At 39.1% G+C, this 23839-nt stretch overlaps 1 protein-coding gene across 1 annotated transcript in view; it reads right to left on the reverse strand.

Moving 5' to 3' along the window:
• syne1b (spectrin repeat containing, nuclear envelope 1b) overlaps positions 1-23839 on the reverse strand; it is an 87170-nt gene that overhangs the window by 2388 nt on the left and 60943 nt on the right. The window contains exons 102-144 of the mRNA XM_087779630.1: positions 23595-23804; positions 23423-23524; positions 22284-22403; positions 22005-22205; positions 21761-21934; positions 21186-21317; positions 20926-21122; positions 19948-20080; positions 19153-19335; positions 18911-19060; positions 17136-17312; positions 16915-17070; positions 16704-16859; positions 16465-16635; positions 15677-15810; positions 15397-15601; positions 15142-15324; positions 14094-14240; positions 13861-14015; positions 13640-13787; positions 12741-12835; positions 12379-12613; positions 12054-12248; positions 9721-9846; positions 9495-9650; positions 9078-9236; positions 8796-8962; positions 8540-8702; positions 8180-8367; positions 7967-8117; positions 7712-7894; positions 6598-6735; positions 6345-6536; positions 5946-6273; positions 4975-5043; positions 4369-4493; positions 4173-4299; positions 3538-3749; positions 3270-3470; positions 2207-2335; positions 1560-1772; positions 906-998; positions 293-351 (exon numbers count right to left, since the gene is read on the reverse strand). Coding sequence (XP_087635756.1) covers positions 293-351; positions 906-998; positions 1560-1772; positions 2207-2335; positions 3270-3470; positions 3538-3749; positions 4173-4299; positions 4369-4493; positions 4975-5043; positions 5946-6273; positions 6345-6536; positions 6598-6735; positions 7712-7894; positions 7967-8117; positions 8180-8367; positions 8540-8702; positions 8796-8962; positions 9078-9236; positions 9495-9650; positions 9721-9846; positions 12054-12248; positions 12379-12613; positions 12741-12835; positions 13640-13787; positions 13861-14015; positions 14094-14240; positions 15142-15324; positions 15397-15601; positions 15677-15810; positions 16465-16635; positions 16704-16859; positions 16915-17070; positions 17136-17312; positions 18911-19060; positions 19153-19335; positions 19948-20080; positions 20926-21122; positions 21186-21317; positions 21761-21934; positions 22005-22205; positions 22284-22403; positions 23423-23524; positions 23595-23804 — 6938 coding nt within the window. The remainder of the gene's footprint in view (positions 1-292; positions 352-905; positions 999-1559; positions 1773-2206; positions 2336-3269; positions 3471-3537; positions 3750-4172; positions 4300-4368; positions 4494-4974; positions 5044-5945; positions 6274-6344; positions 6537-6597; positions 6736-7711; positions 7895-7966; positions 8118-8179; positions 8368-8539; positions 8703-8795; positions 8963-9077; positions 9237-9494; positions 9651-9720; positions 9847-12053; positions 12249-12378; positions 12614-12740; positions 12836-13639; positions 13788-13860; positions 14016-14093; positions 14241-15141; positions 15325-15396; positions 15602-15676; positions 15811-16464; positions 16636-16703; positions 16860-16914; positions 17071-17135; positions 17313-18910; positions 19061-19152; positions 19336-19947; positions 20081-20925; positions 21123-21185; positions 21318-21760; positions 21935-22004; positions 22206-22283; positions 22404-23422; positions 23525-23594; positions 23805-23839) is intronic.

The following is a 23839-nucleotide window of genomic DNA, read 5'->3' on the forward strand; positions in this document are numbered from 1 at the left end:
GTTAGGTTAAGAGATTGATCTGGGTTACATATAAGAGTCTGGTTAGATATTAAGCAGCTGGCAGGGGGAGAAGGGTCAGCGTCGCTTCTTGTCAGGAGTAGGAGCTGCCGCTGGCCTCGTCGTGACCCGTCTACAGAGAAAGTCTAGACTTACAGAAGATGATGGAATTCACCGTCATGACGCGGTTCTTGAAAAGTTTACACCACTGCTGGTGTCGAGGAGTTAGGCCTGCGTCATGGGGCGAGTGAGTTCCATCATCTTCGGTGTGTGCTAGAAACCAACAGACAGGTACCTGTGTGGTGGACTGCTCACAGAGGGTCCAGGCTGTGACACACTACATTTGCCCCGTTGCTGTTTGCAATGAACAGGGTTTTGGGGTAAAAGAAAGAAAGTTTCAGTCCAGACAAATCAAGACAAGACGCTACTTATGATATGAAAAGCACAGCCAAAAAACAATGTGTGAAGTTGACGCATTCATTATGGTTTGGTGAGGAGGAAACTGCCCTTCAAATGCGTTTTATGAATGGATCTTGTGCGGCTTTGACTTTCACTTAAATGAAATCCGCAGTCACAGGTGAAAATGGACTTAATGAGTTACCTAACTGAATAAAAAATCCAACTTACACGTTACTCTATTCTTTAGGTTACAAAGAAAATAATATTTATTTAAAATAGTATCTCTTTACGATGAAAAACACTACGAGATGATTACTTTTGAAGTAATGCATGAGCTCGAGTCGCTATTATAAAAGGGGGGAATTTAGAGAAGTGCGTGTGGAAACCGCAGGAGTAGGAACCCAGTATGAAGAGAGGCTTCTGTGTTCAGGTGGCTCGTGTTGTAACATCATATTTGAGATTCAGTGACTTTATATACAGCTGTGTGTGAAGACCCATGAGAATATTACCGATCGTCGCCGACTTGGAGTGCTACGTCCGGATGCAGGACTGAGGGACCCAGATGTGTCCAAGTCATCCGCTGAAGACCATGATGACAGATCCTAGGAAATGAACAGAGAAAAAAGTAAGAAAAAGCGCAGAGCATCGTGAAGACTTGACTTTTTTGTTTTTTAGAAAGAAACAAGAAATGGTTGACTTGTTGAATTAAGACAGTCAATAAGAGATGGAAAAGAATGACTTGAGGTGTGTTCCAAATCGCACACTTCTGAATTTACACTTTATATTTTGAGTGGACAAGTCCCACTGTGGGAAATGTAGTGCGCAATGAGAACTCAAAACACCAGAATATTGAGTGTGGATCGATGGACACTTTCCACCCTCAATGGCCGCCAGCTTAGTGACGTAGATGGCGCTAAATGGAAAAATAAGAGAGAGACCGCCATCTAGTGGACTCTCACTACTAATTACTAAAATAAACTTGGCATCATTTTTCAAACAGAAAGTGCCATCTAGTGGCCTTTAAAAAACGTTATAGTCATGGCTGACAAAACAAAACTTTACTATTAAAAGAAATCACAACAATTGAAATGTTGTCCATTCATGATAAACAAGTCACTTCTATTATTAATAAAAGAGATGTTAAGATCTTGTAGGGATGTTACCTGCTGACTGCTGGTGATGTCCAGGATCTTGGCCAGCTCTCGAAGGTCTCTGGTCACCTCTTTCAGTAACAGTTTAAGGCGGTTCCCAATGATGTGCACCTTCTCTTTAGCTTCCAGACAGTCGCTACCCTGAGAGTTGACCAGCAACTGGAGGGACATGTCCTGAAGAGAGGCCACTTTCCGCTGGGAATCCAGAAGCTCCTGGCGAATTTGCTTTTGGGGAATAAAACACAATAGTTTGTTAATTAATTTCAATAAGTAAACAAACTTTCTTATTAACCAGTTTGAATGTGTGGGTAATCTTTTTTTTTTCCGTTGAACCTGTGTATTCTTGGTTCTTTGTCTATTTGTGTTAGAACGGTCAGCGACCACACTTCTATGAGGAATTGTGTCTTTTTATTTTCTTCAGAATAATATTCGGAACATGTTTTCATAGATACAGTATGTACCTATTGACAGTATTTCCTGTCACTTTGTCAGTTTTCCAAAAATGATTGAAGACAATTGCAACGAAAATATAAGTTTATAAAACCACCTGTTGGTTGTTTTTTACCACTTCACTATATAGTTATTCCATCTCAATTACTATATAAAATGTATCAATGGTTCTAAACTTCCGCAAGCAATAAAAACAAGTTATTTCCTACCGTTAGTGTTTTATGATGCTGCTGCAGAGTGATCGTGTCTTGGATCGGGTCGATGGGAACGACTTCATTCCTTCTGCGATCGATGTTTTCCAACCACAGCAGTAAACCGTGACTCATCTCATGGAAGCCCTATTGATCATGATGGACACGGCAATGTATGTGAGGTTCAACCGCAATTCAATAACACTTTGAGGAAAACAAAACAAAATAAAAAATGAAATATTCTGTGCATTTACTCCAAAAATGTCTTTACCTTACCTTACCTCAAGGAGGCATAGATAAAGATAGATTAGATAAATGTTTTTTTTTTCATAACTAAAGCTAGATTTTGATCTTCATTGGAGATTTTCTTGTTAAAATACAAAGAGGTAAATAAAAAGGGGTTTAGTGTCAAAAAAAGCTCAAAAAAGGGACACATAAATAATAAAGATGCAGAAATATATTTAAACATTAATATTTTTAATTATTTATATATTATATTATTATATTTAATATTATGATACAACTGAAATAGAAGTCATCAATATTGCCTCACATCTTTGTATTATATATTCATACTTAATTTATTTATTTTCAAAAGAAAGTCAAATTTAAAGAAAACTCTCCTGACTCACTCACATGTTTCAAATGTTGAAGTCTTTCTCTCCAAGATGCAGTAAGTCCCTCATCATGACCATGTTTTGAATTTATTACTTTATTAATTTCTCCCCCGACTTAAAAATATGGGCGAACGAGATGTTACGAGAGCAGAGTCCATTATGACGTAATAATGGCTTGACTCAGCTGCAATAACGCCCTGCTTTGTTTATACAACGATTAAGTACATTTTCTAATGAAAATATTTCAATGTAAAGAGAGTTTTGTACAAACAGACACTGATGAGTACAATAGAGGTTCAAGATCAATTAAGAAGACACTTAGTTGCTCTTTAAATATTGCCTCTCATCTTTGCATTAAATATTTATACTAATATTTTTCATAAGAAGAAAGGCAAACTTGAATGACTAGACATTAGTCTAACATGAACATCCCTTATGTTAAAGACACAAACACTGACACGCACCTGACACTGCATAAGTGCCTCCTGCAATGATGACCTCCATGTGTCCATTGAGCTGCTTATCTTGTCCCACTGGTTGTTCATGTCTTTGAGTCTGGCCTGCAGCTGTCTGGACTCCTCCGTGTCCGGCTGCACGAACTGAGCGCTGCACAAGTTGATGGACAAGACGATGGGCTTCCACTTGTCGTATGCTTTCTGCAGCTCCTGCACACGTCATCGACCCAAACATCAGCCAAGGACAAGCCGGAATCTCAAAAACCTCTGACCTCACCTTTAGCTTTTTGATGCGCAGCTCAATATTTTGGAAGTCCATGGTTTCATCCAACCTCTGCAGCTTCTCCAGCTCTTCCTCTGTGTCTGCCAGCCACGCCCAAACATTGTCCAGGTCTGAGTTGAGCTGCTGCCATTGATGTTGGTCCTGTTTGGTACGGATGTCTTTGCTGAGGTCCTGAGCCTGGAGAAGCTCCCAACGTTCTATCACCCCTGAGATCCAAAAGGAAAGAATGAAACACTGAGAACGAGAGGATACAGGCGACTCCAGCCACTTTTAAAGGTGATGTTACAACATATTTTGGTTTCTAAACAATGAAAGCAGTCACTGCAGTTGCTAACATCTATATACTGTATATACTGTATATGAATGTCAAATACCAGTAGTATGTTTTTCTCTCTACGTATTAGGTCGTATGTCCCTGTTGTTAAGGGTGTCCCCAGCCTCCCATCCCAAGTACCAGGGATGGAAAAATAAAGGAACTACAATGTAATATTTGAAGATTATTGTATTGATCTAAAGCTATATTGTCTCAACAAAGCACACACAACAAATAAACACATGGTTTATCTTCCATGATTTATCCTCCAATGAATCCAACTTAAATTCCCAGACATGCTTAACTCTCTGTGTACCTGATGTTTGTGACTCAGAGCTACTTGGATCAGCCAGTCCCGACGCCGCATCTTCTTCCTCCTTCAACTCATAACCCATCCTCTTGACTATGTCGATGCTGCCACGACACTCGCCCAGCAGACGCATCTATGGCAGAGAAACGACCCATCAAATCCACGAGGCCACCACTAGCATTTGTAAGAAGCAATAACATACATATCCCATGTATGAGCCGTCCAGCTCGGTGCCGGTGGGGGTTCGACTGCGGCTGCTTTCCATCTGCAGCACGAAACGACTGGAGTCCGGAGGGTAAGCGTTGGAGTCTGACGACACAGCCTCTCCTGCTAACCATCACATTTTGAATTAGTTCAGAAAATATATTTAAAAAAAAAATGATATTAGATGTTTTGGAATAAGATTGACACCGTAAAAAAAGATAGAAGACCCAGTTCAAACAGAGAGAAACTAAACGAAAAATCAAACTTGTGTTTCAAGCCCCTGTGTGAGCTGGGACCTTCACACTATAGTGGTTAGAATCATGCTCTGCTTAAAGTCACAGGTTTGTCAACTACAGAGCAAAGTGCAACTGAAACAAAGCAAGAAAGCCACTTAAACGAAGGTTAGGCTAAATTCCATTTTGTTCTGCTCGATCTTCGAATGACTGTAAATGGAATCCAACCTATCCCGGAGTGTTAGGAAGTGCTGCTGAGTGATTATAGAAGAGTAAAAACAAATAATGGTGAAGTGAAGAGGTAAGTAAGAGCGGGATCACTTATTAAACCCGGAGCACTTGTAGCATGCCGGGTCGCTGTTGGTGCCTACCAGTGGAAGCCCTCAGTGTTTGTTGAGTTAGTTTAACAAAGGCCTCAGGGCTCTCAGGGATCACTACATCTGCAAGAAACATTGTATACACATTTAGAAACTCTACTAAAAAACTGCTTCTGTCCCGCAAATCAGCCTTTTCATTTGATACTGTATACTGTATGTCAGATCTTTTCAGTTCGAATTTAAATGGTTTCTATTAGGGGTGATATAAAATATCGATACAACGATGAAACACATTTATTTTTCCATGATACTGAATCCATATTCGACAGTATTGGTAAAAAACAAACGTTTATTACTCCTCCACAGCTAAAGGACAATGACTGAGGACAAGAGGATGCAGAAGACTACAGCAGCTTTTAAAGTTGACGATACTACATATTCTGGTTTTAGAACAGATGCCAGCAGTTGCGACTATGTCAGGAATCATGTTGTCTGTAAATTCAGCTGTACTCGACAATACTACAAATATATTCGTTTTCCTACAGTATTACAATATCTTGTCGTTGCTCCAATATCGTGATATACATCGTACAGCCGGATACTTGCCAATACACACCCCCAGTTTCTATGTATCAAAGTTTAATTCTTGGAAATAAAAATGTCTAATTTGAATGAAAAGTCTTTAATTTATTTGAAGATATTTGATTAATTTCAATCAATCAATCAATATACTTTATTTATCTTCATAGAGAAATCTCACAGAGAAATTTGAGATTATTCTTAATTAATGTAAATTAGATTTATCTTGTCTTGTGTTTCAAGTTTAATTTTAAAATAACTAAGCCTTCTTTATTTTATCTCTCACTGTTGACCCTCACATGTACCGAATATTGACGAAAGGTGTGTCACATTTTAGCCGACACATTGTTTTAATAAAAAAACTTGCCAAATCCCAGGTTACAAAAGAAGCAACATGTGAGTGGGTCTGAGACTACATCGTTGTTAAAGACTGAGCAAGCGTTCACCTGACATGGCGGACGCCGGTCGCTGCAGGAAGTCTCCCTCCTCACTCTGCTGCTCCCTCAAAGCCCTGCTCGCGCTTTCCAAGCCACGACTCAAGTCGTAATCGTGGTCCCACTCCAGAGGGATGGAGTCCACGCTGGCAGGAGTGTCTCGGCCCGACGGCTCCGTCCGGAACTGAGCGGCCAGAGAGGCGGAGCGCCCGGAGGACGGCAGAGGTGATAGGAACCCGTCTCCTAGACGATCGCTCCAACCGAGGTTCGACAGTTCCCCGGGTTCATCCAGCTCCAACTCACGATCCGAAAAGGACACTTCGGTGTCATCGTCGGCAAGCTGGAGTCAAAATTAAGTGTTAAACACTCTTAAATAAAGCAAAATGAGCGCAGACTTCTGCTAAAACTCACAGGCAGATGGATGAGTTTCTTGTAATAGCGTTCTACTCGACCAAAGACCTCCTGACAGTAGCGCTGCAGCTCCTCCAGGTCTTCCTCGATGACTGCAGCATCAAGAGGCTCACTCTTCTCAATCAGAGCTTCTCCCTGTTGGAAGATGTGCTCTATCTTGGCTGTGGTCAGCGAGATCTCCTGCTGAAAGGACTGGACAATGGCAGGGTTAAAACCCCATAAAAGGACTCGAGAAGACTTAGAATAATCCTACCTTCAGTTGTTTTATTTTGGCCTGGATGTCACACTCGGAAAAGTGCTCAATGTTGGTCAGCTGTAGGTCCATCTCGGTCAGCCACACCAGGATGTTGTCCCTGGCCGTCTCAAACTCTTCCCGCTGACTGATGAAGTGCTGTGTATATTGGCATGGTAGTACATCATTATTACACGTCCAAAACAAGTATTTTTCAAAACATTTTGAGATATAAATCTATGATAAAGGGCCAGACGAGTGTATAAATAATAAAAACAGTGTCATTACAGTTTTGTTCCCTGAACAGAAAGAGTCATTCTGAAAGGTTTGTGCTCTTAGGTTTGTTGTTATGACTGAAAATATTTTTTCCTGTGTTAAAAACTAACTGTAGAGCAGGGGTGGGCAATTAAAATTGTTCAAGGGCCACATTAAATTATGTTATTTTGTTAGGGGCCGTTAAGCAAAAAGAAAGAATAAATCCCTAAAAAATATGGACATTCGTCATTAGGTGGTGACATTTATTAAGCTAAATAAGCTGCAAATTTATTCTTATATGTATTTTGAGTTTTTTTCAAAACATTTCTTCATTGAACTTAAAACAAAGGTTTTGAGGGATGAATATATACACAAAAAATTACACACAAAAAGGAGGGACGTGTTATGTGAAAATGTAAATGAATAATAAATACAAAATACATTTGTTTATGCATTAGAACCATTTATACATGATCATACTTTGACATTACAAGGGCCGCATTAATACAGTCAAAGGGGCACATGTGGCCCCCGGGCCGCACTTTGCCCAGGTCTGCTGTAGAGTGAGGTCTCTGCCTCTTTTGGAATTGGTAATAATCTACACAGCTGTGGACAGTCGTACAGGTGAAAAAAGGAAATATAATAAAAAAGATGACTGAACTATCGCATGAAAGGACAAAAGAAAGGATTAAATCACAGGGGGAAAAATATGAATCCGATCATGTGGAAATGTTTATAACTTCCAGCAAAAATGTAATAATCTCCCATTTTATTTATATGTTTTAAAAAATCTATTTTAATTCTGAATATAAACATATTTCCTCTATCTCTCTCTCGCTTATTCTCTGTTTCTCTCTCTCTCTTTCAAATTCTGATGTACCTTGAGCCTGCGGAGGATTGAAACCACCCTCTTCTGGAGGTTGTCCCAGCGCTGGTTGGCGCTGTGGGCCATTTCCTTGAGGCGACTGGACGAGTCTGTTCGGTTCTCTCGGGCTAAGCGGCGATACTGCTTGTTGATCAACTCCAGCTGAGTCAGATTCTCATGGACTTGTCTCTGAAAGGCCTTTTCATTGGGACAAAAAAATCGATTTCTCTATTGTGGTCTTATCGCGAACATCCGTTTAATGTTTCGTACCTCAAATTTCTTAAGTTCTTCTTTCGCGATGGTGTACAAAACACCGGAGGAGTTGGGCAGAGCGGCGGTCTTCTCAGAAGTGGCCAGCCACTCCTCGAACTTTGAGAAGTCGTCGAGAAACTTCTGCCACAACCGCCAAGTCTCCTCAATCCTGACAAGAGAGACGCTTTTACAAACTTGTCCAAAAACATCTGGTCACGATCATCTCCTCACTTGAGTCTTCTCTCCATGGACAATGCACAGATGCTCCTCCACCGCCGGTCCAGGCTCCGCGTGGCCTGCTGGATGGAGTCACACTCGGTGTCCGTGGCACAGGCGTCACAGTCGTGGAGAAGAACCTCGCACAGGTTCAGAACTGAAGCCACTCCAGTGCTGTGTTTTTCAATATCACGCTGGAGATCCTGGAGGGAGAGTTTTGCAAATGACAAGATGAAGGTTGCACATTTGTCAGGTCAACAGATACGAAAGGAAAAGCAAATAGAAGAATGTGTACATGTGACAAACTGAACCGTTTTGCTTATAGAATGGTTTACATATTGATTAAAAAAAAAAGAAAAACACTATTTTTGTTACCTGTTGCAGATCCAAATTTCTCTGTATCTCCTGAACGTCACAGGAGTCGTAGGCTATGGGTTTGGAGAGCTCTGCTTCAATGTGGGCCAACCAGGAGCGCAGGCTGCTCATATTCTTGTCCAGCTGCTGCACTGCCACCAGAGTTTCTCTCAACTTTTTCACTCTGCAAATGTCAAGACAAATCAAAAACCATTCGAATGACCGTGGAATTAGAAGGTGAATGTGTTTTTTGAAAGACAGCAGGACTCGTCCCCACCTTGCACCAATGAGATCTAGAAGATGCTGCCAGCGATCGCTGACTTTGTTGAGCTTTTGTTCAATTTCTGCAGCCTTAGCCTGGTTGCTCGCTTTGGCCAGTCGCTTACCCAGCTGGTGCAACTGCAGCTTGTTCCCCTCGACTACTGTGATCTCCTCCTGGTACTCCTAATAACAGAGAGGCAAATTTAACATATACATATTAAACTATACTCCTCAAATCCAGAAGGTAAATTGTAATTTTAAGCCAGATGGCGACTGATATACGGATAATAATATTTACCTTGCGAAGCCTTTCAATCATCTCCTCGATGCTGATGTCACTGTTCTGAGAAACCTTGCCCTCCATGTTGGTGAGCCACTCACAGAGCTCCTTGTAGTTGTCGTTAAAAACCGTCCATTCATTCAGCTTCTCGTTCGCTTGCTGCCTGCGGAGCGACAGCTGCGAACAGGAAGAGAAACGTCAATTACTAGAACATATCACTGAACTGGAAAACATTGTTTGCGTAAGCTGAATGTACATTTCCTGTCAGTGCGTTTTGTTAAACCACAAAGGAAGCAGCACTAGCAACGAAATGAAGGTTCTGCAGTTACTTAATGATCCGTGTTTGGGGGACATCCACACAAATAAACAGGAAAAAATAAACAAAATGAAAAAATGAATCATATTGTTGCTCTTCAACTCTATGGTTTGTCATACCTGGTTGCAGATTTCATCCCATTGTCGATGGAGCAGTTCAATTCGCTCCTGAAGCACAGACAGGTCTTCAGGACTGATGTAGCTGGACAGTGACTCTCTCAGCATGTTGAGGTGAGCCTGGTCGCTTGTCCAGCCGTCGAACGTCCTCTCCAGATCCTGGTTCGGTCAGAAACATGTTGTGCTGGATGAATCCTCAAAAGACAAAAGGAAAGAAAGACAAAGATACCTTGCATCGGATCTGCTCGGCCTGGAGGTCCTCATGGTTGTGAGGCAGGGGCTGAGACAGTTGTCGTTTGAGGGACCGCAGCTTCTCTAAGGATCCACAGATGCCCTTTTCACACCTCTCCCAGTCCTGTGCATCAGAGGATACATGAAAACATGACTTTCTGTTCATCAGAGGAAAATAATGAATCAATAATGTACAGTATTTGTCCATGAAGGTCTCATTCATCCTGGCCATGGTTATCCATGTGGTTTAAAGCGAGTCAACTGGACTGTGTAGAGTTCTAGGAAGAACTCATCTGAGAGGCCTTTTCAATCCGGGGTTAGGATAAACTAGATCAATAAAGTAGATATTAATATCTTGAGACTGTATATCTTATGATTTTCGTATATCATGATTCTTATCTCATGATATTAATATCTTTAGTTATCCATATCTCCTGTTAATCTTATGTCATAATATTAGGATCTTATGATATTCATAGCTCATGATATTTGTTGCTCATGATATACAGTAAGTATCTTATGATATTCATATAATGATATTTGTATTTCATGATATTAGTTGGTTATAATATTTGTATTTCATTTTAGTATCTTATGATATTCATATCTCGTGATATTTGTAGCGCATGGTATTAGTATCTTATGATATTCATATGTCCAAATATTCGAATCTCATAATATACATGTCATGATATTAGAATCTTATGAAAATCATATCTCATGATATTTGTAGCTCATTAAATTAGTATCTTTGGAGATTCATATAATTATATTTGTATTTCATGATATTAGTTTGTTATAATATTTGTATTTCATATTAGTATCTTATAAAATTCATATCTCATGATATTTGTAGCTCATGATATTAGTATCTTATGATATTAATATAATGATATTTGTATTTCATGATTATTTGTATTTCATGATATTAGTATGTTATAATATTCATATCTCATGATATTCGAATCTCATAATATACATGTCATGATATTAGGATCTTATGATATTCATATCTCATGATTTTTGTAGCTCATGATATTAGTATCTTTGGAGATTCATATAATGATATTTGTATTTCATGATATTAATTTGTTATAATATTTGTATTTCATATTAGTATCTTATGAAATTCATATCTCATGATATTTGTCGCTCATGATATTAGTATCTTATGATATTCATATATTGATATTTGTATTCCACGATATTAGTAACTTGTGATATTCATATAATGATATTTGTATTCCATGATATTAGTATTTTATAATATTTGTATCTCATATTAGTATCTTATGATATTAATACCTCATGATATTTGTATCTCATGATATTAGTATCTTGTGATTTTCATATCACGATATTTGAATCACATGATATTAGTATCTTGTGATATTCATATCATACTTGTATTTAACGATATCAGTATGTTATAATATTAGTATCTTATGATATTAATATCTCATGATATTTGTAACTCATGATATTTGTATCTCATGATATTAGTACCTTATGATATTCATATCTCCAGATATGTATGTATGTTGTATCTTATATAAATTTTGTATCTTATGTTATTCTTATTTCATGATATTCATATTTGATGATATTCATACCTTGTGATATGCGTATCTTTTGGTTTTGTTATACAGTCTTCACATCTCCTGATAATAACATCCCAAGATATTCCTATCTTGTGATATCTCGAATATTCGTATCTTATGATATAGCTATCTCTAATATTCGTGTCATACTAATGTCATAAGATGCTATCTCGAGATATTCTCTCATTATATTTGTATAATGTGATATTCATATTTAATTATATTTGTATCTTGTGATATTTATATCTCATGATATTTGTATCATATCTCATGATATTCACAACTTGAGATGGTGAGTGGTTTTGAAGCTCTAGTTTACACACACCACGGATATTCTTTAGTAGTGTTGTGCGAAACAGTTCATATAAGTAAGTAAGTAAGTAATTTTTATTTGTATAGCGCTTTTCCAGACCAGGGTCACAAAGCGCTTAAGTCACTTGGTTCATCGAATGTGGTTCATTAAAATATATATATATTTTTTGTGTTCGGTTTTCAGATCCGTACGTAATAATAATAAAACTACAGAAAGAACAAATATTATCACTTTGTCTGCTTCTTAAGTGATTTACATAATTGTTTTTGTGTGTTAACAAACATTTACACTTATTTGTTTGTTATTATAAGTTAATGGATGATGAAGCTGATAAGATTATTTTCTTCATGGACATGTTTGAAAACATAAATATTAGTATTTAATAACAATACTTATTCATCAGACACATATCCTTACCTTCAGCAGATTGCCCAGCTGTTTCCTCTGCTCCTCCAGAGTGATGCTGGTCCGCTTCCATCTCTCCTGGCAGTAGGTGAGCTCTGCCTGCAGGGTCGCCTCTGCTTTGCTGTCGGCCGACAGGAGCAGTTGTCTGCCGGCCTCCACCGTCAGGATGTAGCTGCCCTGCTGACGGTGCTGCACCTTCTCCTTAAGCTGTGAGCAAATGTTACGTTCAATAATCCGGACCTAAGTAAGTAAGTATTTTATATTTATAGAGTGCTTTTTCCAGATAAACTTAAAAGGTCAAGATAACACCGAGATAAGTGAGGTGAAAGTGTTCTACCTGGACAGCATCTAGCATGGAGCGGGCCTTTTGCAGGGGAATAGTTTTTCCAGGGGAAAGGTAGTCGGGTGAGTCGGAAATCTCACTGAGCCACTTTCTGAGCTTTTCCACCATTTCTCTGTAGCGTTGCCACTGACGGATCAAACTGTCGATGATGCCTCGTCTCTGCTGGCCGCGCCGCACCACACCCTGCCACTGGTTACTCAGCAGAGTCAGCTTCTGATTGAACTCAGTGCTGCGTGGAACAAAATATTCATCATAAGTAGGTGTTATAGAATACTGGGAACAATGAAAAATACATCGCCCAGTTAAAGTCAATACTTTTTTACTTATCTTATATCTTAAATGCTGTGAATAATTACCTGTCATCCACCTGACCCTGCTCCAACATCTGCTGGCCATCACTGATGATGGAGTGAAGAATCTGCTGGCGGCTGAACATCTCGGCTTGGAATAACTAAAGGATTAACACACGATTAATAAAAGGATTATAACAGCATAATATTTTGAAATAACAAAATGTATAGGATGTTAACTCCATCACCAATATTAAATATCTATATTAAAAAGTTTAAATATGTATATAGTTCCATAAGATTTATTTCAATTTGACAATCACCAAGTTATTAGATATAAATAATCCACCGTATGAAAGATATTTTAAAATATAGTTAGTATTTGGAATGTGTATTGGCTAGGATCTGAGGTTCTGATTCATCAGGATACAGGGACAACAATACAATATATTGAAATATATTTTGATACTGTAGGATCAAGGATATATTTGTAGTATTGTTGAGTACTTGACTCTGGTGTTGCATTGCAGAATTTACAGACCACTTGACACTTGACGAAGTCGTAACTGTTTTTTATTTGTTTTGAAACAAAAATATGTCTAAACATCAGCTTTAAAAGCTGCTGGAGTCGGTTGTATCCTCTTGTCCTCAGTCATCGCTGTTTCTACACGCGATTTCAATGTCCATATAATAAAGATATAATTTCAGCCATTAACCGAGAGTTTAAAGAACCTCATTTAGAACCTCATTGAGTAGAAAAGCTCAGGTGGTACTTACAGGATAAAAGTGAAAAAATAAATAATTAAAAAGCACTTCTAGAGAACATGTCACATTGTTAAAAAAAATAGAGAATGCACACAACTTCAATGGGCTGCATGATGCCATTTTCAGAAAATCATCAACATTCTCAGTAGTATTCTAAAGGTTCAAGAAGTAAGATAATCCCAAACTAAAATCACTTATACCTCGTGGTCCTTCTGCTGTTCCATCAGACTCTCATAATTGCCAGAGATCTCCACAGCCAGAGTCTGTTCAGTCTGGACCAAGAACTCCATCCATATCTCACACTTCTCCAAGAAGGTCTGCTGCTGAAGCAGGAACGACTGAAGTTTGCTGCAAAATAAAAAGGATTTTCACTTTCTTTTCTTTCAATCATTGATGGCGACGATTTCCTGATGATTATTACCTGAATCTCTCTGTGGTCTGGGTGGAGGCGGCGGACCAACTTCTGTTGAGGTTCTGCATCTGCTTGATCTCTGAGTTGTTGAGTGGCAGTCGGTAACCAAGCTCGTTGAGGCGCTCGAGATTAGGCGATGTGCAGCTGAACTTGAGCATCAATTTCTAACATTCATGATGACAATGAATTTCAAATGGACCGTCTTCAAGTTAATTCATTTGTCGAACGACCGAAATGGTTACCTTAAGCACATCCATTCTGTCTTGGATGAGCGTGAGGTCTGTGGAGCCGCTGGGATCGCTCACCTTCAACGATTGCTCGGCTGCATTGACCCAGGTGGCCAAAGAGAGAAGCTGATCGTGGAAGGCCTCATAGTCGTGGACGCCCGTCTGCAAGGCACATGGGTGAGGGATGAATATATATATATAAATACGTGCAACTATTGGAGGGTTGTCAGGATGTTGACCAATCAGAACCATCCGTCTCTATTAATACCTGGTCAGGATTTCCTTAAAAAGTTTTGGATCAGAAAATGAGGGGCAAATTGACCAATCACAGTTTGGTTCTATAAAGGCAGCCCAAAAAAAATGCAGCCCAAATCTGGGTTCCTAAAGTATAAAATTCAATTTAAGACTTGACAATGAAAATGAAGAAAAATGTACACCTATCCCTTCGTTAAAAAAATCAACAAATCAGAATAAAATAAATAATTGTTCCCATATATTTTGAGATTTCAAACAAATAGAAATGTAATGCCATTTTAGGCCTTGATTTTTAAATCATGAATGTATTGCTATATAAGTTAAGGTACTCTGTTGAGGTCCGACTAACATCTTCTCAGCACAGTGGTTAGAGGGGGAGATTTAAATGACAGCAAAAAAAAATGACGTTTTGTCTAGTTTCACCTTTTATAATAAAGATAGAAGGCTAACTCCAGTGAAGTTAAAATAAATACAAAAAAAAGGAAAGCCACTAGCAATGGATAGAACTCAACATTAAGTCCTTGGGCGTTAATATTGAGTAGGTTTCTTGTTAAATTAAATGTTTGTAATTGACGGTTGAGCCAATGGTTGCCAAAGAGGAAAATAAGGAAGACAGAAATGAGTCATATACATTTTTCTCAATGAGACAACAATTTAACCAGCATAAGAGAAAAACAATGAATTACAACCATCCATCACAAAATAATTATGATTGAACCAGGATGAAGAGATCTGTTATTCAAACTATGAAACTGTTTTGTGTTCGGTCACAGGACACATTTTGAACTTGAGTACGAAAAGGACAAACCTGTAGTGTGACTAAGTGTCTGGTGAGCGCCTGCTCGGTCACAGACAGCCGCTGGGTAAGAGACAGGTGGTCCGACTGAATGGCCGACGCAGCGGATCTGTCCACCTGCTGCTTCAGCTGATCTCCGAGCTCCTTCAGGACCTGCAAGGATGCCTGCAGCGGGCCTTGAGAACGGAGGAGCTCCTGCGACGACACACAGCTGACATCAGATCTGAGCGGAGGAAAGTTGGGTTTTCTCATCACAGCTTTACTCACACTGCACTCTTGGATCCAGGAGGAGACCAGTTCGTCGGCAATTTCCTTGCTGCAGGTGGTCTTCAACAGCTGGTCAGCCTTCTCCTCCTGCAGCTGGATGGTGTTGCAACTCTGCTCGTGGAGCTCCTTGTAGCTCTGCCACAGTTGAAACAGAGCTTTGCTGCTCTTCAGACGCTCAGCGATCTCTTCCAATAGACCCGTCCACCTGAAGCCAACGCAACTTCCTGTTAATCCATGGAGTGGTTTCACTGGGTTCTGTTAAAGACACCCTTAAAATCACCTTGCGTTCACGTCTTTGAGGGCGTTGTTCAGAGAGTCCGACACTGAGGGGTGACACTCTTTTAGCAACTGGTGCGTCGCAGCTCCAAACCTTCGCAGGCTGCCTTCTTGTTTTTCCAGATCCTCCTGCAAGTCCTGGTTAAGTTATAGTTATATATAAGTTATTCACTTAAAGGGAATTGAACATAGACTCTATTTTTCTGTCACCTTAGACTGGCTCAGATATCTGGACTCCTGTCTGAAAGACCCCAACACTGAGCCCACAAGGTAACTGAACTCCTCCACATGTGGAAGCATCTTTCCTTTAACCAGTAAATTCCATTTTTTCCCCCCAAATTATGGTACATTGAAGCATGACGCAACCCACACTTTTAATGTGGGACTTTCCTCACTTCCGCTATTAAAATATCGTCTTGGGAAAAGTGCGTTCCGTGGGGCCAAATGCGTGATTGTTTGCTTGATTAAATAATAATAATACAAATATTTGGCTGCTCACCCTACAAAAGACATAGTATACAATGAAGCCTCTTGGGAAATGTAATTGTCCATCTATGATTTTGATCGTGAACAACTTATCTACACTTTGAAAATGTAAGACAAACATTCTCCCCAATATGCTCTGTTAAACAAACAACATTACAATACTTGTTTTCTACTGCTCTACTCTTCTACTACAGTTCTCTCTATTAGGCAGAGGTTCCCTTCCATTAAAAGTTTGTATATTCAATCGCATCTCATCTGTCCAGGGCGGAGCAATTTAAAAATACAAAATTGATTCTGAAAACCAACCTGAAGACTTTGCACCTGCAGCTGGACCGCCTCCAGAGACCCTGTGAGAAGGCGGAACCGGGACACGGAGTACCTGCCCTCGATCAGGTAGCTGTTGATCTCCTCTGAGGCTCTACGATACAGACTCCACTGATCCAGGACCGAACTCAGACTGATTTTCAGTTGCCTGATCTGTCATTGAAATAGAAAGAGGACGTTCAGAATTCACTTAAACACCCTGTAGATATAGTGAAGCTGACCATGTGGTCCAGGTTTGCCCAGGTGTGGTTGATGCCCTGCAGTGTCTCCATGACAATGGCACAGGCCTCGTCTGTCTTGTTCTGGACAAGAGCACAGCCCTGCTCCTCCACCTGCTCCAGTTCCTTCTCTCTCTCCTTCACCATCTGCTCCATCTCCTGAGATTGAATTGATTCAAATGAAGTTTCGTGACAGAGTCAAGTCTGAGCTTACCTGACAGTCTTTCAGAGCGTTCTGCACGGATGTCAGGTCTTCCAGTCGGTTCTTTCTCCGGAGACGGTCTTCTTGAGTCCCCATCCAGGATTTAAGGTTCTGGACGCTGCTCTCATACTCCAGCCACATTTTCAACAGGTTCTCAAAGAATTGGATCTAAATTTCACGTGACAAGTTACAAACATTTCACATTTTAATCACACTTTGGCTTTTGGTCTCACTCTCTCATTGATGCGGCTCTGAAGGAGCTGCCAGCGTCTGTTCATGGCTCCGAGTCGCTCTGCAAAGTCGGTCTTGTCATTGCGCTTGCTCTCCACATCATGGCCACTAATGTGAAGGACTGACTGGTTGACGAAGTCCACTGTGAGATGCTTACAGCTTAGATCTACTCGGAAACCCTGTTGGCAAACAAGAGAAACATCAGAGCTGCAGTGACCTATATGAGGAAGAAGAGGAGGAATGAGGAAGAACCATTGAAGAAAAAGACTAACAAACATAACATTTTAAAACTAAACTGAACATTCATCTATAAATGTTCTTCTGCTAATTCGCTGGGTGTGGAACCTGTAGATCTCAATCAACCTCTGCATGTTCATGGACTGTGGAAAGGAACCAGAGTACCCAGAGTAAACTCATGCAAACACAAGGGGCCTCATGTACAAAGAAGTTTGAGGATCTTCTACTAAATACAACAAAAACAGATGAATTTACATTTATTTTGAAACAGGATTTATAGTTTATATTTGTTCATTTAAACATTTCTGACATGGATCACATACTTAAATTTAAGAGTCCAGATGAGCTTTGGTGTAAATGTAATTGTGTAAATGTGCAAATACTTTATTTACAGAGACAATCAGGGGCTTTTTTGAAACATCTTAAACAAGAATAAAACTGGAAATCAGTAACTAAAAGCATTGAGTATTGATGATGATGATGATGATGATGGTCTGATCATCTGAGCTTAATATCAATGTGTGGCACAGCTGTGCAAAACAAGCGTGAATTCTTATTACATTTATAAAATTAAAGCGTTTCATTAACAAATTACAAATGAACCATTTATGTAACGTGTATTCATATAAGTGTGTTTTTCAAGGAGATCGCTCGGATCACACGTCTTTAGCTGCTTTCATTCTGCAGCTTCAGTTTGATTCGTAGAGAAGACACAGAAACGATCTGACGCTGATCATTTTGTTCGTTATATTACAAAAACAAGCTAATAATTCATTTACATTTTTTCTGAATAGAGTGAAATAGCGGATTTAAATATTCAGTATAAAATGATCGATGTTGTCTTAATAAATACAGATCATCAGTTGGTGAATGAGAACATGTTTATAAGTTTGTGAATAATTTTATATCCACTCTTGTAACTACAAACACTTTTTTTGTGTTCATTTTTTATCAATATTGACCGCTAATGTAACTTTGATGTGAACATCTCAACATTGAGGCTGACATGCATCTGAGCAGTAAATAAGGACGTACGCTACAAACCTTTTCGGAAAGTCCGACCTTTTTAAGGCTCTTTTACTTATTGATACATATGGACTTTGACGTGGAAAAGAATGTACGCGTGATTTTTGTACTTACGACCCCCTTAGTTCATGAAGCCCAAGGAGAACATAAAAACACTGAAGGAAAGACCCCAGGTTGCCTAAAGCTGGAAGCGGACCGGGAACCTAATGGTTGTAAGGCTTTCCTTCCCTAAATTCTACGGTGTGTACGCTGAAGTTTTAGATTCATTCTATTAAAATATTTCAAATATAAGATTTTCAGGAAAGTTTTATGGAAAACTTTTCTCAGTTCAGTTGCTTTTCTTCCTAACTATTTGGAGAACAATGGTCTGGATAAAGGTGTTTCCACTTTCCCAAAGTCTGTATTAATTTACAATAACAATAATACGTTTTAAAATACACTTGACCTGTCAGAGAATAAATAAACTTGAACATTTCCAGCAGAACTGAAAAGAAAATCATAACTTTACACATACCTTGTACTTTTGCAGGTAGTCCTGGATCACATTGGAGCCCACCGCACTCTTTAAGTTCTCTTCGTCCTCTTCAATGACATTTTCCATCAGTGATATCCAGTTGAACAGCTCCGTGATGGCATGGCGGGATGCAAGCTTTTCCATTTGTATCTTGGGGAGAAGGTTTTATATGAAACCACAACAAACAAAAAGATAAATCCTCTCTAAGCAGTGCTAGAAAAACTTTCCACCAGGGAAATTACCTGATGAAGTTTCTCCTGCACAACTGGGATGCGAGTGAGCAGCTCATTCCACTGGTGGTCAATCCGTTCTAAGTCGGATCGTAGCCCCACTGTGTCCACTTTCTTTAACCTCAGCAGCTGGTTACCTTCAGAAACCACTGAACTCTTCAGGCCGGATCGGCCCTCGACTTCTTTGGAAAACTCCTATTAATGACAGCAGTAAATTGTTCACCTCAGTTTATTACGGCCGATGATGTTGAGGTATTTTTAAATAATCTAAATATTATCTTATAGTAAAGAAAACAGTATCTGTCCAACATTTTTCATGGTAATAGTTTTTAATTTGCCTGATTTTGAATCTGATTATGAAGTTGTCTTCTCATTCATGTAGGTCTATCCTCTTATCTTCATCTAACCCTTTAGCATTAGTGGGACTTGACTTGTAAGTATTATCTCAAACACTGTCATCTTTATAGGTCACTGTGTCAACATGAACATTAACAATAATCCACTTTGATCAAGCAGTTTGCTTTAGATTTAAGATTTAAACACCAAAAGTGTTGACGTCACATTATGTGTAACAATCTCCAATCAAACAAGTCAATGCTGAGCAGTGGTGGAAGCAGAAGCTGTTATTTTAAAAGATAAAGTGTAAAAAGTAATCAAATAAAATTAAACATTAGAGTTAATTAGAAAATCTTCGGAAAACATATTAATAAACAGAACTTCAATGAAAGATAGTCTATTGCAGCATTACTAGGATTGTTTTCTGTCCTTCTGTATTCTAAACATTATTGTAAAAATAACGATTCTCACAAGAAAAGCAGAGAGATGGTCTCTGACTGTTTCCAGCTCCTGTGGTACCAACACCGCTTCTGTGTTCCAGAACTCCAGTCGCTCCAGAGCGGAGTGCAGCCATTCACTCAATTCTCCACACTCCCTCTGGTACCTGAGAGCAAATGATGCAGCTTTATTCATGCAAAACGACAATTAATGTTGTTTTGTTGGACGTTTAGTTGTGAAGTAGCTCATGTAGAAACGCTGCCTAGAGTCCCAGACAGAGATATTAAGAGCACACATTATTCAATGTTGGGTCGAGTAAGTTTAAGTAAGACTATATTAGAGAAAAGTAAAACTGATGCAAGCAAGTCAACAATGAGTGAATCACAGCCTGGCAGTATTGAGGCAGAAACCTCGAGCAGAACCAGACTCAGTGTTGACAGCCTCCTGCTGCGATCGACTAGGAGGGTGGATGTTACTCTCAATTCTGTCAAAGCTTCACAGAGACACAGCTTGAATTCTACCATCAGCTCCACCTGCTCAAATGCTCTGGAGTTCAAACATTATGTGCCAAAATACAATTTAACCATTGAAGCACAATGATGAATACCTGTACAGGGAAATATTCCCCTTTTTCATCTTGTTTTCTCATCCCTCATAAGTGAATGAATCTCAGATTTAGTTCTGTACAGTAGAAATTAAATCAATAGAAATGTTTCTGTGTTTGCCAATTTGCTTTTTTTCCCAGTTATGTCAATAAGTCTCTCACGTTTGGAAATTTTGTGTATTTTGCTATTGTTCTGCTGTTATTTTTAAATTTGTTAAATCACCTGGGACCTGTTTTTTCACTCCACCCTGCACAGGTTCCAACAAACGTATTAGCATGATCAATAAAAAACTTCCTCAGATATAAAGGTTATATTTCTTTACACACTTTTTATGAACATCCTCAAACAATGGGAATGGTTTGAATGGTTGATCAATAATCAATAATGACTGAAGAGCGCATCCTACCTTGTCCAGTGTTTAAGGATAGCCTCCAGACGTTGAAGCTCCTTGTTGACCTTGTTGGTGTTGTTGAGCCAGCGTTCCCCAAGCAGAGTTACTTGACTCTCCAGTGGAGGACAACACACCGATACCAGGAGGTGTTTTCCTTCATCCAGAACCTGGTGCAGCTTGTGTTGGTGCTCCGTGAGCCTTCCCTTTAAAACCTTTAGACACAGAAGTAGAACTCTCGGTGACCCCTTATCCTAGAGCATACATTGACTTCTTACCTGACACAATGAGATTCTGTCAAGCAGTCGGTCCTCCGTCTCTTCTACCAGCCTGACAGTCGGGATGCTTTCTTCTACGGCCTCCAGTTGGCGATTCAAACTTTGGTAATCCTGCATCAAGCGCCACCAACTCTGCAGAGGATTAGTTACAAAAGAGCACATTCAAGTTATTCCTATAGGACAGGACTGTCAATCTCATAAAATCCATAATCTTGGTTCCTGGCATATTTTTTTTTATCACAATATGAATTTGGATTTAGATTAGATTCGACTTGAAGGGCAAGATTTTGCAGAAGTAATTGTTATTTCCTTTATTTTAACTAGAAAATTACTTATTCAGTCATGCTTTGATTGCCGATTGACAATGTTATTCAGCTGATAAGTATATTTCATAATGATTTAAACAGTACATTTAACATGGACAAGAAGTGGTGAGTTGAGTCTTAAAAACTGTTTCGTAAAACTCATGATAACAAACCATGTGTGTATTAGATCGATAATATTGCATTGGCACAAAGTTGGAAGTAGAGACTAATAAATACACATTTTCACACGTGGTAATGTAAAAATCTCACCTCTCGTATACACTCTAGCTCCACACCTTTACTGTGAGCTGCTTTCAGCACAGTGTGCGCCTGAGTGAGTGTTTCCTCCAGAACTTGTTTTTCACTCGGCAGCATCAAACCACTAATCTTACGGAATAGTGTCTCCGTTAAAGTCATGTGAGACTCCAGACCGTGGAAGAACTCCTGGGGAAAAAATATCAAATTCAGTGACATCTTTTCAAGTTATAATTTGCATGTTATGATTCAATCGGACCTTATGCTTGGCCAGGTGGTTCTGCACTTCCTCCACTGAGCTAGCAACAATCCTGTGATCAACAGACATCTTGTCTTTAGCCGTGTCCACCAGGTCGATCAGATCCTGCAGTGCTCGTTCGTACTGCTCTTTCAGGGCCAGGTTCTGGTTCAGCCCACTGCGACGAGAGCCGACAGTCATCACCAGCTCTTCGAAGGAATCCTTCGAAGAAAACAAATAGATAGTTAGTATCAAGTGGAAAATAAACGCACACATTAAGAGCCCATGTTGGAATTTCACCTGAAGTTTCAGTATTTTGGTCGTGGACATCTGATCCGACTGAAGTGCTGCTCCTTTGGTTTTCAGCTCGGTGACCCGTCGATCAAAGTCTTTCAAACTGTCTTCAGCACTTGATATGATCTGAGATGAATTAAGTGCAGATTATTTAGATCAATAGTGTCTATATGTAAATCTAGCAAATTAAGAGCAAAAATTATGATTTAAATAACAACTCTAAGGCATTTTACTCTTTTGAAAGAGTTTCTAAACTATAAAAAAGGCTCAAAAACTGAAACAAGAACAACAGTTTACTTTAGACTATCTAATAGAATATAAAAGTTGTATCAGTGAAATGACAAAAAGAACATTAGGCCAGTTTACAAAAATGTTTACAAATAAATGTAAATTAACCACAGACTCTTGTCATCTCATCATTTATAACACAGACAAATGCTGAACTAAATAAAAGTAAAATTGCAATTGACCATTATATTCACATTTCAAATTAAATAATCATTAAATATAAATCATAATCATAAGATTTGAATGGACCCCACCATTGAAAACATCTAAAAATCTAAAATCTACACGTGGGTGAACCTAAAACGACTGAGAACTGATTAAGGTAAAAACTGGTTAGATAGCATTTTAACAATTGGTAAGATATGTTATGCTCATGCTCATGTTAGTTTTAGTACAAATTACAATAAAATAATAGTTGCATTTAATATCCTAAGATGTGATGATTTGGCAGATTTAGCCCTAAATGTAAAGAAGCAGTTCAGCTCTCGTTATAGTAAGGAATGTTGTTACATCATTGACAACAGAGTTTTCCAAACGCCCCATTGAACATTCAAGCCTGTTCTTATTCCCAAAAGATGAAAATATTTTCAAAGTATATAAAGGTTTAGAGGTAAAGGGTCAAATGGTAGATATCGTCTGAACTGTTATGATCATTTCACTGCGGAAGGTTTTGAGAAATGCCCTACTTTACAGAACTCTTTTGATTTAAAGGTTTGCTACATGTAAAAACACTTCAGGAAGATGTCAACATAAAGATAAGTCAAGAGGAAAGGAGTAAAGTCTCTTTGTTTATGTTGTGTTTTGTTACGAAAAACAGTAAATAGTTAAAAAATAAAATATGCTCCAGCATAATGTACCTCCAGCTGCTCCAGCGTGGGTCTGTCCATGGCTCCAGGTAAGGCCTGTAGAATCTGACACTTGGTGTCTATTAGAGCCGTCTGGACTTCTTTTAACTCAGTCTGTGGAACACAAAGATGTTCAGGCGATCAGGCAATCTAGAAAAGAAAAGTGTAGGATTCTGAGTCAAACCTGGTAAGCTGTGTGCTCGTGTGTCTTGGTCTTCATGTGGTCACAACTCTGGCCAAGAGCAGAGCCCACCAACCCTAATCTTTCTGTCAGACAATTCATATTGTCTTCTAGCAATGCCTGGTCTTCCAACTTTAAGTGAGTAGAACCAGCGATCAGAGTCCGGCTGAGCTTCACCTCCTCTATCATGGTCCTCATGTCACTCTGTAATATCTGCAAAGTAGAAGAAAACTAACAGTTACGTGCCC

This window comes from Callionymus lyra, chromosome 18 (genome assembly GCF_982586985.1).
Source record: "Callionymus lyra chromosome 18, fCalLyr1.hap1.1, whole genome shotgun sequence".
NCBI classification, from domain to species: Eukaryota; Metazoa; Chordata; class Actinopteri; order Syngnathiformes; family Callionymidae; genus Callionymus; species Callionymus lyra.